The sequence below is a fragment of the Nansenia antarctica genome (assembly GCF_963989245.1).
Source record: "Nansenia antarctica genome assembly, chromosome: 2".
Lineage (NCBI taxonomy): Eukaryota > Metazoa > Chordata > Actinopteri > Argentiniformes > Microstomatidae > Nansenia > Nansenia antarctica.
In genome coordinates this window covers 3,399,086-3,414,085 of record NC_137675.1, presented here as the reverse complement: position 1 = coordinate 3,414,085, position 15,000 = coordinate 3,399,086, and the positions used below count along the sequence as shown (strand labels likewise).

The window sequence follows — 15,000 nt, the reverse complement described above, 5'->3', positions numbered from 1 at the left end:
CCCTCCCCCTCTCCGTAGTTCGTGGTGGTCTCCAAGAAGGACGGAATGTTCACCAACGCCAACGTCCTATTCAAGACGAAGTTCGTGGACGGCGTGTCGGACGTCTCCAGGACGACCCAGATCCAGAGCGACTCCAACGTGCTAACTAACTAACTAACTTAGCTAACTAGCTAACACTGCCATGAAGTGTGATGTTCTTCATTTCCTGTAGTTCTGTTTCATGTGATTTTATTATGTCCTCTCGTTCTGTTTCGTGTGATTTTATTATGTCCTCTCGTTCTGTTTCATGTGATTTTATTATGCCCTGTAGTTCTGTTTTAAATTGTTTATAACATCTGAGGCCGTATTTCCCCTGTGGGTTTACCTGCCCAGGGACTGCTGATGCAATTTAGCTACCCAGCTAATTCAGGGAGAGTCAATGACTGTCCATTGTCCCTTTGAAATAAACAAATAAATAAACGAGAGGACGTGGTTTATGGTGAATGTCAGCGCAGAGGGGCGTTGTTGACTTTGTTTCACGATGAAGCAAAGACTCCAGTGCCTGATTGCTTTTATACAACTAGGACAAGAAAACAATAAAACCTTTTTGTGATAGATTATGTTTGTTCCTGTTTGTTTCTGTGCCCTGCACTCAGAAATCTAGTTCTCAAATCTACTGTTCCACTGTTGTCAAGGTAACGTGATTAATATTATTATATTCATCATTAATTCAATATAAGGTTGGCGATGCACAGACATGTTAACTCTATGGCAGTGTAACTATGGAAACAGCCAGCACAGTATGAGACACTACCTGTACTTGGGGGGGAGGCATTCATTCCCCAGTTAGGGTTAGGATTAGGGATGTTTGTATTATTATACTATATATATATATATATATATATATATATATAGTATACACACTATACTACTATTATTATATTTTATATTATACTAATTTAGGGCAGTTATTTTCTTTTCTTCAAATGTGTGAATATACTGTAGTATCCCAATGCAGATACTGTAGTTTTCAGGTCACTGCCAATCCAGTGGAAAGCCATACTAAGAGCTCTGCGGTCCACTGGAAAAAGGTTCCACAGTAGTAGACAAAGTTACTGAGTCTAGGGAATTGTTCTTTTCTAATCTGTCTCATTAACACGTTGGACAAAGTCCTGGTTTAATTAGGTTTAATTAGGTTTAATTAGTTTTCAGTAAGGCAGCAATTCCCCACTGAAATCCTCCTTAATTCATTACAAATGTCTGAGCAACATCACAGGGTTGTTTATGCTAATAGGGCTGTTTAACCCTAACATGAGACAGGGTTGTTTAACCCTAACATGAGACAGGGCTGTTTAACCCTAACATGAGACAGGGTTGTTTATGCTAATAGGGTTGTTTAGCCCTAACATGAGACAGGGTTGTTTATGCTAATAGAGCTGTTTAACCCTAACATGAGACAGGGTTGTTTAACCCTAACATGAGACAGGGTTGTTTAACCCTAACATGAGACAGGGCTGTTTAACCCTAACATGAGACAGGGTTGTTTAACCCTAACATGAGACAGGGCTGTTTAACCCTAACATGAGACAGGGCTGTTTAACCCTAACATGAGACAGGGCTGTTTAACCCTAACATGAGACAGGGTTGTTTATGCTAATAGGGCTGTTTAACCCTAACATGAGACAGGGTTGTTTATGCTAATAGGGCTGTTTAACCGTAACATGAGACAGGGTTGTTTAACCCTAACATGAGACAGGGTTGTTTAACCCTAACATGAGACAGGGTTGTTTAACCCTAACATGAGACAGGGTTGTTTAACCCTAACATGAGACAGGGTTGTTTAATTAACCCTAACATGAGACAGGGCTGTTTATGTTGTGAATCCCTCTTCGGCTCCGCCCCCTCCTGCCTCGTTGGCGCTCGTTGAGCCTCATCAGGCTCAAGTGGAGACAGCTGGACCTTCCACAGCAGGTGGCTATCAACTCAGGAAGAGGCAGCCCTATAAAGAGCCCCAGAGACCTTCCTCCGACGCTTGATTATTTTGACCCATGTGGAACCTGCCTATCGACTACGTCTCCTGCCTATGCCCCAGCCTGCCTGCCGACTACTCCTCCTGCCTAACCCCCAGCCTGCCTGCCGACTAATCCCCCTGCCTAACCCCCCCCCCCGTCTGCCTGCCGACATCCTCTCCTGCCTAACCCCCCCCTTGCCTGCCTGCTGACTATTCCCCCTCTCTGCTCTGGACTGGTTAGTACACGTACATATTTCAACACTTCACTCATCTCCATATCTACACCACACTAGCTCTTGCACGCTAGACACTCACACCCAGACACATAGAGTACAGTCCCACTCACACCTCATTTACATTTTCTAGTTCTCTGGCATCCACACATTCCCCCCACTTAGGTCCCGTTAGAGTAGGTTTATTATTTTGTCCATTTGTTAATAAATCCTTTTATTGTTATTTGCCTCTTGTGTCCGTCTGTTCTGGGGTTCTGCCACACTTGACTCTTTTCCTAGTTACAACATAACAGTTTAACCCTAACATGAGACAGGGCTGTTTAACCCTAACATGAGACAGGGTTGTTTAACCCTAACATGAGACAGGGTTGTTTAACCCTAACATGAGATAGGGTTGTTTAACCCTAACATGAGACAGGGCTGTTTATGCTAATAGGGCTGTTTAACCCTAACATGAGACAGGGCTGTTTAACCCTAACATGAGACAGGGTTGTTTAACCCTAACATGAGACAGGGTTGTTTAACCCTAACATGAGACAGGGCTGTTTAACCCTAACATGAGACAGGGCTGTTTAACCCTAACATGAGACAGGGCTGTTTAACCCTAACATGAGACAGGGCTGTTTAACCCTAACATGAGACAGGGCTGTTTAACCCTAACATGAGACAGGGCTGTTTAACCCTAACATGAGACAGGGCTGTTTAACCCTAACATGAGACAGGGCTGTTTAACCCTAACATGAGACACTGTTATTATGAACCTCTATATAGAACAGTCTGGTATGTACTACATTACTCACTCGTTTTGAAGAAAGTCTGCTCGCTCTGTGCTGAATTTGAACTTTGAATATCTGACGAGTGATTGCTCTGGCTCCGCCATTCAAAAAACAGGCGGAACTGTCTTCAAACCGGCGGTATCTGATTGGGGAGTCTAAGGTCGGCTCTGCCATCTGATTGGGGAGTCTAAGGTCGATCTCTGCCATCTGATTGGGGAGTCTAAGGTCGATCTCTGCCATCTGATTGGGAGTCTAAGGTCGCTCCGCCAATCACAAGGCGTAGTGACTATAGACTTTGCACGACGATAGACTCGAGTTCTGGAATTCCCTGCGGGCTCTAGGTGACTGCTGCTGGGTAGACAGGGCTGTGTGGATGGCATGGATATATATATATCATTAATTTATTTATAATTATTTATTTTATACAAATGTTTTTATTATCAAGTACATTAATAGTGTAATCTGGTACTCAGTCTCCTCATAGCCACAGTGCAAGCCAAACTGGTGCACTCTGTCATATAATATTTTGTGTGTGTGTGTGTGTGTGTGTGTGTCGCAGGGGTGCCCTCCACAGTACCTGCATTTATGCAGCGGCGCAGGGGCCATATGCCCCCCCCCTCCGGCACCCAGAGACTCTGAGGAGGAGGAGGAGTGGACGCCGGCCCTGGAGAGACGCCCCCCAGGTAGAGCTGGAGGAGGAGGAGGAGGAGAGGAGGGTGTCAGATCCTTATGAAGGAGAGCTGACTGACCCGGAGCTGGCTGTGAAGAGTGGATACTCCTGGCTGGTGAGCAGTGTGTGTGTCTGTGTGTCTGTGTGTGTGTGTGTGTGTGTGTGTGTGTGTGTGTGTGTGTGTGTGTGTTAAGTATAGAAAGCCAAGGCTGTATCATTTCAACTGTTGCCAGACCTCAAGGAGAGAGTTTCACGCTGTGTGTGTGTGTGTGTGTGTGTGTGTGTGTGTGTGAGTGTGTGTGTGTGTGTGTGTGTGTGTGTGTGTGTGTGAGTGTGTGTGTGTGTGTGTGTGTAAAGTATAGTAAGCCAAGGCTGTATCATTTCAACTGTTGTCAGACCTCAAGTAGAGAGTTTCACGCTGTGTGTGTGTGTGTGTGTGTGTGTGTTCCTCAGATCTATAAGAGTAGACACAGGGATGACTATATTGATGCCAGGAGAGAGACCCACTCTAATTGGATGAGGTGATGCCATGTTACCATGCTGCTCATTTAAAGGGGAAGTCAGTTTAAGAGAAAAACTGAATGAACTTGGAAGTGATGAAGCGATTCTGAAATGTCTGTACTACTGACTAATGAAAACAACAAATCCACTGGATTACATGTCCTTGCCATTTACCACAATGTTGCTGACAGATTCTACCTTCTTCACCTTCCTCTTCTCTGTTTCTCTCACACTCTCTCACGCTTTCTCTCTCTGTTCATCCCTCCCTCTCTTCTCTCTCTCTCTCCCTCTCTTCTCTCTCTCTCCCTCTCTTCTCTCTCTCCCTCTCTTCTCTCTCGCTCCTACTCACGCTCTCTCTCTCCCCCTCCCTCCCTCTCTTCTCTCTCTCTCTCATCTCTCTCTCCCTCTCTTCTCTCTCCCCCTCTCTTCTCTCTCCCTCCCTCTCTTCTCTCTCGCTCCTTCTCACGCTCTCTCTCTCCCCTTCCCTCCCACCCTCTCTTCTCTCTCTCTCCCTCTCTTCTCTCTCTCTCCCTCTCCTCTCTCTCCCTCTCTTCTCTCTCGCTCCTTCTCAAACTCTCTCTCTCCCCTTCCCTCCCTCTCTTCTCTCTCTCTCCCTCTCTTCTCTCTCTCTCCCTCTCTTCTCTCCCTCCCTCTCTTCTCTCTCTCTCCCTCTCTTCTTTCTCCCTCCCTCTCTTCTCTCTCTCCCTCTCTTCTCTCTCTCTCCCTCTCTTCTTTCTCTCTCCCTCTCTTCTCTCTCCCTCTCTTCTCTCTCCCTCCCTCTCTTCTCTCTCTCCCTCTCTTCTCTCTCCCTCCCTCTCTTCTCTCTCCCTCAGGTATGTGAACTGTGCCCGTAGCGAGCAGGAGCAGAACTTGGTGGCGTTCCAGTATAGGGAAACCATCTTGTACCGCTGCTGTCAGCCCGTGGCTGCTGGGGAGGAGCTGGTGGTCTGGTATGGAGAAGAGTACGCCAGAGAGCTGGGGATCTCCTTCGACCTCCTGTGGGACGTGAAGAGCACAGAGGCGAGTTTAACTGCAGTCAGAATATACTCATCGTACTCGCACAATTACTACATTCATACTATGGAGCAAAATTAAATTTGTGCTGACACTATAATAGCTCCATATATAAATGACTATATTATTTTCTAAATGTATGAATCTATATATTTGTATATATTGCATATGTATTTACTTGTTTAGATCGTATAGTAATTCTTATATTATTTAGTTATTTTGTTTATCTTTGTTCTATGCCCCTTGGATTGTATGGTTTATTCTTGTTTTATTAATATATAACCACCCTCAAGACCACCAGGACCAAGCTCCAGACCTGGGGTGATAGGGCCTTTTCAGTCGCAGCCCCGTCCCTCTGGAACGCCCTCCCCAACCACATCAGACAGGCCAACACCCTCCCAACATTTAAACAGGCCCTCAAAACCCACCTCTTCAAGCTCGCCTTCACCAGTTAACCCTCTCCGCCTCCCCTTCCCATGTGTCCCCAGCACCACTTAACCCTCCGGTTGTGTTCATGTTTGCCCCCCCATCCTTGGTGTTCCCGGTCTAATTAGACCGGTCTGATTAACTGCTTCATATCTTAAAAACTACATGGTCAAATTTGCTAAATTTGGTACCTGGTGAAAGCTGAGACCTGTGAGATGTTAAAAAAAATGAACATAGATATGACCAAATGACTGTAATGTGACTAAATACACAGTAGAAATTGAATATTTCATTTCCGTTTTTGAGAATTTCAAATAAGAAGGCCAGTTACACCCTGATATCTCTGCCAAACAACACATTGGATCAGTTCTTCAACATCTCAACATATACTGTGCAAAATTTGATGAGACATAAACAATGTAGACTATTGGTTAACCTGAATAACTGCAATATAGAAAGAATAGACACTAAAAATGTATTCCAAAATGAACATTTATTGTAAAACAAATTCACAGAACATCAGAATGAATAGTCGTGTGTGTGTGTGTGTGTTTGCTTGCAGAAGCAAGAAAGCCAGGACATATACTATACCATTGCCCAATCATAGCTGTTACTGTAGTGTTGCATGTGCATATAATTCTATTTTGATGATTGGGTTGAGAGAGGAGGTACACCACAAGAACGGTGGTCAGGGTCAAGGTCTCTCTGCCTGTGTGTGTGTGTTCACCCACAGGAGGGGCATTTTGCAATCAGGTCAGAGTGTGCCTTGCAAACGTAGGCATCACATTTGTAGCATGTAAGGCTTGTTTTATTGTCTCTAGGGGCACAGAGCTTGCATCTTTGCCTTTTCCGCCCCTGTCCTTGCTGGGGGGCAGCGGCTGGGGCTTGCTGACTCCTAACCAGACTGGCAGAGGCTGGTGTGCGGGGAAGGTGCTGGCGCCTTTGAGTTAGAGGAGTAACTAATGCTTTCCCGAGCTCTGCCAGGAAGAGTCTCCTCTTGAAACTCTTCCCCCGATTCCACACTGGGTCGATCGCCATCCATACATGCGTTACACGCAGACACATCCAGGATGTTGTGGAACACTGCCACTGGCCAACGGGCTGTCATTCGCTGGCAGGTGTACATGCCAGTAAGCTGCAATGAAAGAAAAAATAAATAAGAGGTTGGAAATAATATTGAATCTGTCGTACACAAAAATGCATTGTTTCACACGAATAAAAGTAAAATAAAATGCATGATAGATGGAAATATACATTACCTTATCAAGGCAGTCCACACCTCCTTTGTTGCTGTTGTAGTCCAGGATGATCTGGGGCTTCCTGTCCTCTGTGGTGCTGACAGCAGCGTCTTTGTGTACCGTGCTCATCAGGATGACATTTTTATTCTTCTTGGGAACATAGGACACAAGACAGTGTGTGGCAGTGAAAGCAAATTTTGATGAGAGTATCTCTCTCCCTCTGGTTGACACCAGCGCAGGGGGAAGTTCAGGCTTGTTCTTCCTCACTGTCCCCACCATGGTGAGCTTGCGTTTCAACAGCTCCTGACCAAGCGCATATGAGGTGAAAAAGTTATCACATGTGATATTATGCCCCTTGAGACCGGCTGTCATGTCCAGCACAACACGCATGCTCTGGTTTTTTTCTGGCCTTCCATCAACAGGTTTTCCTGTGTAGACCTGCATATTCCAGGCATAGCTGCTCCTGGCATCACATGCTGCCCAGATCTTGATTCCATACTTGCCTGGTTTGCTTGGGATGTACTGCTTGAAGGGACAGCGACCTCTGAAACGGACCAGGCGCTCGTCAACTGTCACCTCAGGGCCTGGATTGTACATCAGTGGTAGGCGCTCCACCCACCTGTCCCAAACGTTCCTGATGGCAGCCAGTTTGTCATTTCGCCAGCAGGCAGGTCTTGTATCTCTGTTATCAAATCGGATAACTCTCGACAGGACATGAAACTGCTGTAATGACATAGTGGACCGGAATATAGGCCTCCCGCACTCCGCATCCCACAGACTCTTTGTAGCCTCATTGTTTGACCGATATACTCCTGCTAGAATCAACAGACCTATGTAGGCTTGAAGGTCTACCTGGTCCAGTGCTCTCCATGTGTCCCCAAACACACGCCTCCCCTCCAGGTTTGTCATGTCCAGTACAATTTCCTCAATGGACTCTGGTAAAAACAGTTGGAAGCTGGACTTGATGTCATCCACACGAGATGTAGCATACCGCGTTGGTCCTGGTGTCATCCTTATGATGTTTTCCACTCTCGCTCTGCTTGCTCTAAACAATGTTTAGTCTGGAAGGTCTGGTTCGGATGGGCAAATAAGCACGGGAAAGAGAAGGGTTCCCATAACAAACACCTAATTGTTTAGTTTGAAATGTGTCAAACTTTATATATGAGGTATTTGAACAGGTCTGATACATCCTGGAATGTTGTAGCTTGTTACAACTTGTGTTATCCATTAATTTCCTATGGCGGTCATCTTTGACCGGGAACACCACCGATGTTACAAAGTTGACTAAAACCTCAAAATTCAATGCCAGTGGTTAGTCAGCAATTTTATATGTTCAAATGCCTAGTGTGAAGGATATCATAAGGCCTTGAGGCAATCAAATGTAAAACACAATATTTATGATTGATGAAAGTTGCTCTCGGTCAGATTTGACCGGGAACACAACCGGAGGCCCCTATACTTTTATTTATTTTCTGTTTCTTTTTATTATTACTACTCGATCTTTTCAGTTTGTAAAGCGTCTTTGAGTGTCTAGAAAAGCGCTATATAACTCTAATGTATTGTTTTTTTATGTAGTTTATATTATTGCTATTGTGTGTTGATTACCATTGTTCTATTATTATTTTTATGGTGTGTGGATATGTTAAAGCACTTTGAGCTGCAACGTTTGCAGGAAAAGTGCTATACAAAACAAAGGTTCTTCTTCTTCTTCTTCTTCTTCTTATTTAGAATATGTTCAGTTTCACCTCCATGTCTATAGAGGGCGGTAATGCGCCAGTGTGGAGAGCTGCAGCCAGATCAGAAGAAGTACAAGTAAACAACCCAAGTTGCTTTGACTGAGACACAAGAAGCGATCACAACACAACACCTCCTCACTTCCTACCCGTGAAACCCTTTGCCGAGCGAAGACTGTGGAAGCAAATTCCCATGCTGTAAATATGCGTTTTCCTGTTTACTTCATAATATATCATAATAGATCGACAAAGCAAACCAGTAAAAAGAAGCAGAAAGCTGCAGTGTTGTTGTGTGTTAGCTACTAGCCAGCTGGACAGCTGAGGTTATGAGGGCGGTCAACTCATTGATGATCATTGCAAATAGGCACATTTTCGAAACGGCAAGCTGCATATGCAATGACCACAGCGACATAGCCTGGCTTGACTTGGACATGAATGCCAGCGACATCAGGTGGGCTAGCTAGCCGGGGGGTATTCCATCAATGTCGCTAAAGGAAAATCCTGGCTTATTTTTTTTGATAACTCTCGCGAGACTTACCACAATTATGCCTGGATATTTTAAAGAACTCGCGAGACTTATCAGACTAAACCTGGATTTTCCTTTAGCAGTGTTGATGGAATACCCCCCTGGTGTCATTCGGGTTGTGTGTGTGAGTTTAACTTTGGCATTTAATGACAGCTTTGACTAGAAACCATGACAGTTCTTCTAAGGCGAAGGTCGATTTGTAACAAAAGTGACAAACGATAAACTGTTATGATCATTAGGAGTTAAATCTCGACGACAAGGACTTACAGTATGTGATGGTTCCCGTCTCCTCCTGTTGTGTGGTTATGGCTGTGGAGCTTCCTTGTCAACTGTCAATAACATCGCATTCCTGTTGTTTCCTTGACTTGCTAGCGCCTCCCAGTCCTCACAACTGAGGTCAGCTCTTTAAGGGGGCAAACGTCTCCCCTACACACACACACACACACACACACACACACACACACACACACACACTCTCTCGCTCAGGATGGTGTCCTACAAGCGTCTGAGTCCCGAGGACGTCCAGTTCTCCAGTGCTGCCTTGTCCGAGGAGCCTCCTGCACCACCTGAGGTGGTTGAGGTGAGGGAGACTGAGTAGAGACGGTAGAACTCAAGTTCACATATAGTTTATAAAATGAAAAAAGGAAAATGAGTGTTCTGATAATAGGACAAATTCAGCTCTCTCTCTTTCTCTCTCTTTCTCTCCCTCTCTCCCTCTCTCTCCCTCTCTCCCTCTTCCTCTCTCCCTCTCCCTCTCTCTCTCCATCTCTCTCCCTCTCCCTCTCCCCCTCCCTCCCTCTCTCCCTCCCCCTCCCTCCCTCTCTCCCTCCCCCTCCCTCCCTCTCTCCCTCCCCCTCCCTCCCTCTCTCCCTCCCCCTCCCTCTCTCCCTCCTTCTCCCTCCCTCTCTCCCTCCCCCTCCCTCTCCCTCTCCCTCTCTGAATGATTTCGTACGGTCCTGAGCCGAAGAAAGATACAACGTACGGCCGACGCCATATCATCTCAGTGATGTCAGTCTTGTGGTTGTGCTCCTAGGTGAAGGAGCCCGAGGAAGCCAAGCGCCCCCTGCTACCTCGGAGGCCGTCCTGCTCCATCTCCACGGCCCTCATCACCCTGGGCACCCTCCTCCTCCTCGTCTTCGGGGTTTGGCTCCTCGCCACCCTGTTCTGGATCCACACGCCCTCCAGCGCCCTCCCGCACAGGCCCCCGCCGCCCGCCACCCCCTCCTCCGCCTCTGCCCCCGCCCCAGGGAGGGGTGCGGGAGACGGGGGTCGAGCCGCCGCACCCGAGCCCCAGGCTTGTAGCTCGGTGGCGGAGGCCTGGAGGTTCGACTGCTACCCGGAGAGAGGGGTGGTGGTGACCAAGGAGCTGTGCTGGGCGAGGAACTGCTGCTTCATCCCTGCCTCCACCTCCTCCTCCTCCTCCTCCTCCTCCTCTTCGTCCCCCCCGGGGGTTAACGGGGTACCCTGGTGTTTCTACCCCCCGGGGTTCCCCTCGTACTCCCTGGTGTCCGTCAACGACACGGACAGGGGCCAGACGGGGACCCTGGTGAAGGCAGAGAGGACGTACTACCCCGGGGACATCCTCACCCTGCAGCTGGACCTGCTCTACGAGACGGACACACGGCTACGAGTCAGGGTGAGCGGGGGGGCTCACAGGGGGTCCTTACAGGGTGTTACCCATCTTTTTCATTGATTGCTGAACGATTAAAAAAAGAAAACGTTAGATTGCGTTTGTTACTCATTCAGTGCCGAGGGTGAATAAAGACGGACACATTTTCGACGTTCTAGAGCGCCAAGGGTGACTTCATTCACCAAAAATGCATAAACGATGATGCTTCATTTTGTAGCCAATCAGAGTGATGTTGCTAGGTAGATGCCACATAAAACACTTGGAACACTCTAGGTGGTGAGGGTTCCGGAGTTTTTCGGCAGTTGGTGATATAGCATAGATGTATATAGCATCAAGATGACGTGAATGATGTAATCATCTATACAAGCTGAACTCACTCTTATCTCTTATCTCTTGTGTCTTTGTAGAAGGTCTGTCCGGTTCCAGACCGACTGCCATCATTGGTCCGTGTCTTTGTGTCTTTGTGTGTGTCTAGATAACCGACCCCTCTGATTCGCGGTTCGAGGTGCCAATCAGCGTCCCCAACGCCACAGAGAGGGCGGCTAACCCCGCCTACACGGTGGAGCTGTCTAAAGACCCCTTCGGCCTCATCGTGAAGAGGACCTCCACTGGAACTGTGCTGTACGCATCAGTCACACACTAAACCACCTGTTACCTGGCAACCAATCAATCAATCAATCAATCAGTCAATCACTCACTGTTTGGAATGTGGTATTTCTGCACATGTTTGAGTTGTGTGAATTCACTTGACACTTGATTCACATTGTTATATTGTGTCATTAGAACTGTGTTTCTACATGGTGAGATTAACCCTCTCCTGTGTGTGTGTGTGTGTGTGTGTGTGTGTGTGTGTGTGTGTCTGTCTGTCTGTCTGTCTGTCTGTCTGTCTGTCTGTCTCTCTGTCTGTCTGTCTGTCTGTCTGTCTCTCTCTCTCTCTCTCTCTGTCTGTCTGTCTGTCTGTCTCTCTCTCTCTGTCTCTCTCTCTCTCTCTCTCTCTCTCTCTCTCTCTCTCTCTCTCTCTCTCTCTCTCTCTCTCTCTCTCTCTCTCTCTCTCTCTCTCTCTCGGTCTGTCTGTCTGTGTGTATATATGTCTGTGTCCCCTCTGCCCCCCCCCCCCAGCATCAACACGACAGTCGCCCCCCTGTTCTATGCCGACCAGTTCCTGCAGCTGTCGACCTCCCTGGCCAGCCGCTTCCTGTACGGCCTGGGAGAGCACCGCTCCTCCTTCCTGCACGACCTCCAGTGGAGCACGCTCACCATGTGGGCCAGGGACGTACCGCCCATGGTAAGGCTAGCGCTGAGGCTAACCGCTAACATGCTAACACCGTGGCTTCTGTACCGCCCATGGTAAGGCTAGCGCTGAGGCTAACATGCCAACACCGTGGCTAACCGTAGCTAACCGCTAACATGTTAACACCGTGGCTAACCGTAGCTAACCGCTAACATGTTAACACCGTGGCTACTGTCCCGCCCTGGCTCTCTGAAACGCTACATGCTTGTAGACTAGAGCTCAGAGCAGCTGAGAGGAAATGGAGAAAAACTGGCCTTTCTGATGACCTTAACCTCTATCACTCTCTCCTTGCCAACTACGCCTCCTCGGCATCAGCTGCTAAAGCATCCTACTATCATTCCAAAATACATTCTTCTGCCTCTAATCCTAGAAAACTGTTCTCCACTTTCTCTTCACTCCTTAATCCACCTCCTCCCCCTCCTCCTTCCTCCCTGTCCGCCGATGACTTTATCACCTACTTTGAAAAAAAGGTGGACGACATCAGCAGCACCTTTTCCCCCCCACCTCTCCCTCCTCCCACTAACAATGCTAACACCCCTTCCAAACTCTCTCCTCGACACTCGGTCTCTGGATTGTCATCTTTTTCCCCCCTCTCCCCCGATGAGATTCTCACACTTATCACATCAAAGCGGGCAACCACATGCCCTCTTGATCCCATCCCCTCCCCCCTTCTCCAATCCATTTCCGCCGACATCCTTCCTTACCTTACCACCCTAATCAACTCCTTCCCTTCCAAAACCCTTGAACGCGCGGCATCTAAACAACTGACTGACTATCTCCGGAAGATGGATCACTTAGACCCCCACCAATCCGGCTTCAAGGCTGGGCATTCCACTGAGACTGCGCTCCTTGCTGTCACGGAAGCCCTCCACTCTGCCCAAGCTTCCTCCCTCTCCTCTGTTCTCATTCTCCTTGACCTGTCTGCTGCCTTCGACACAGTCAATCACCAGATCCTTCTCTCCATCCTCTCAGACCTGGGCATCTCTGGCACCGCACACTCCTGGTTTTCTTCCTACCTGGCGGGCCGCTCCTACCAGGTGACCTGGAGAGAATCGCTGTCTTCTCCACGAACCCTTTCCACTGGAGTACCCCAGGGTTCTGTCCTAGGGCCCCTACTTTTCTCCCTCTACACCAAGTCTCTTGGCTCGGTAATCTCTTCACATGGGCTCTCCTACCACAGCTACACAGACGACACTCAACTCTTCCTGTCCTTCCCCCCGTCTGATGTACACGTGGCAACCCGTATCTCAGCATGTCTCGCTGACATTTCAACTTGGATGGCTGACCACCATCTCAAGCTCAATCTTAACAAGACCGAGCTCCTCTTCATCCCCGGGAAAGCCTGCCCTCTCCAAGACTTCTCCATCACAGTGGAGAACTCTACTGTAACCCCCTCCCTGACAGCCAAGAACCTTGGAGTGATCCTGGATAACCGACTATCCTGTGCGGAGAACATTGCAGCAACGGCTCGCTCCTGCAGATTCTTCCTCTACATCAGAAGGATACGACCATTCCTTACCAGAGAGGCAGCGCAACTCTTGACCCAGGCACTGGTCATCTCCCGCCTGAATTACTGCAATGTACTCCTGGCTGGGCTCCCCGCTTCAGCCATTAGACCTCTGCAGCTCATCCAGAATGCTGCTGCCCGGCTGGTATTCAACCTCCCCAAATACTCGCATGTCACCCCTCTCCTTCGCACCCTGCACTGGCTCCCGATAGCAGCTCGCATCAGATTCAAGACCCTGGTGCTTGCATACCAGGCAGCTAAAGGGACAGCCCCTGCCTACCTGAAGGAAATGGTAACCCCCCAAACCCCTGCCCGCTCACTCCGCTCCTCCACCTCGGCTGGCCGACTGGCCCCACCTCCTCTACACAGCAGTCGGGCTGCCCGATCACGTCTCTTCACAACACTGGCTCCCCGCTGGTGGAATGAGCTCCCCACGGCCGTCAGAACGGCTGAGTCACTACCCATCTTCCGTCGTAGACTGAAGACCCATCTCTTCAGGTTACATCTTAACTGCTCCTCCTGAGACATCTTCTGACCCTCACCACTACGTCTCCTAAAGACACCCGCTTTCCCCTCTACTGTGTCCCTAAGAACTTCTATTGCCCCCCTTAGTACTGTTAACGTACTGTTTCTCAGTTTCTCCATAAAAAAAAAAAAAAAAAAGTTTTAGTAGAAGGCGATAGGGAGAAGGTTTTTTCTTCTATCAGTGGCCCCGGGCCCGAGCTAGATTACTCTTCCTGCAACGAATGGTGGACTGCTGATTCACATGCTTAGTATTCAAATGTATTGATTGTAAGTCGCTTTGGAATAAGGCGTCTGCTAAATGCCAAAAATGTAAATGTAAATGTAAATGGTAAGGCTAGCGCTGAGGCTAACCGCTAACATGTTAACACCGTGGCTACTGTCCCGCCCATGGTAAGGCTAGCGCTGAGGCTAACTGCTAACACGCTAACACCGTGGCTACTGTCCCGCCCATGGTAAGGCTAACCGCTAACATGCTAACAACCTCACCATGTGGGCCAGGGACGTACCGACCCATGGTAAGGTTAGCGCTGAGGTTAACAGCTAACCCGCTCACTATCACGTTGGTTAGCTTAGCTTATGCTATCTGCTTAGCTAGTTTTGTTGTTGTTGTTGTTGTTGTTGTTTGTGACGTGAGCTGCTGTAACACTACCTACCTACCTACCTACCTACCTACCTACCTACCTACCTGCCTGCCTGCCTACCTGCCTGCCTGCCTACCTACCTGCCTGCCTACCTACCTGCCTGCCTACCTACCTACCTACCTACCTACCTACCTGCCTGCCTGCCTGCCATGCTCATCAGTTCACCTCAAACCACTACAGACTATTAGACCGACACACCCGAGGTCTCAGGAATGCAAATGCTAACGCTAACAGGTTTCACCCTGTAGGGCAGAGAGAGAAACCGGACCATTGTGTGCTCATTGTGATGTCATGCTCAT

At 48.3% G+C, this 15,000-nt stretch overlaps 1 protein-coding gene across 1 annotated transcript in view; it reads left to right on the top strand.

Annotated features, from left to right (window-relative positions):
* Positions 1-8,764: 8,764 nt before the first annotated feature.
* gaa2 (alpha glucosidase 2) overlaps positions 8,765-15,000 on the top strand; it is a 28,550-nt gene continuing 22,314 nt past the window's right edge. The window contains exons 1-5 of the mRNA XM_080550659.1: positions 8,765-8,779; positions 9,490-9,687; positions 10,141-10,743; positions 11,213-11,358; positions 11,857-12,022. Coding sequence (XP_080406785.1) covers positions 9,595-9,687; positions 10,141-10,743; positions 11,213-11,358; positions 11,857-12,022 — 1,008 coding nt within the window. The 5' untranslated portion in view covers positions 8,765-8,779; positions 9,490-9,594. The remainder of the gene's footprint in view (positions 8,780-9,489; positions 9,688-10,140; positions 10,744-11,212; positions 11,359-11,856; positions 12,023-15,000) is intronic.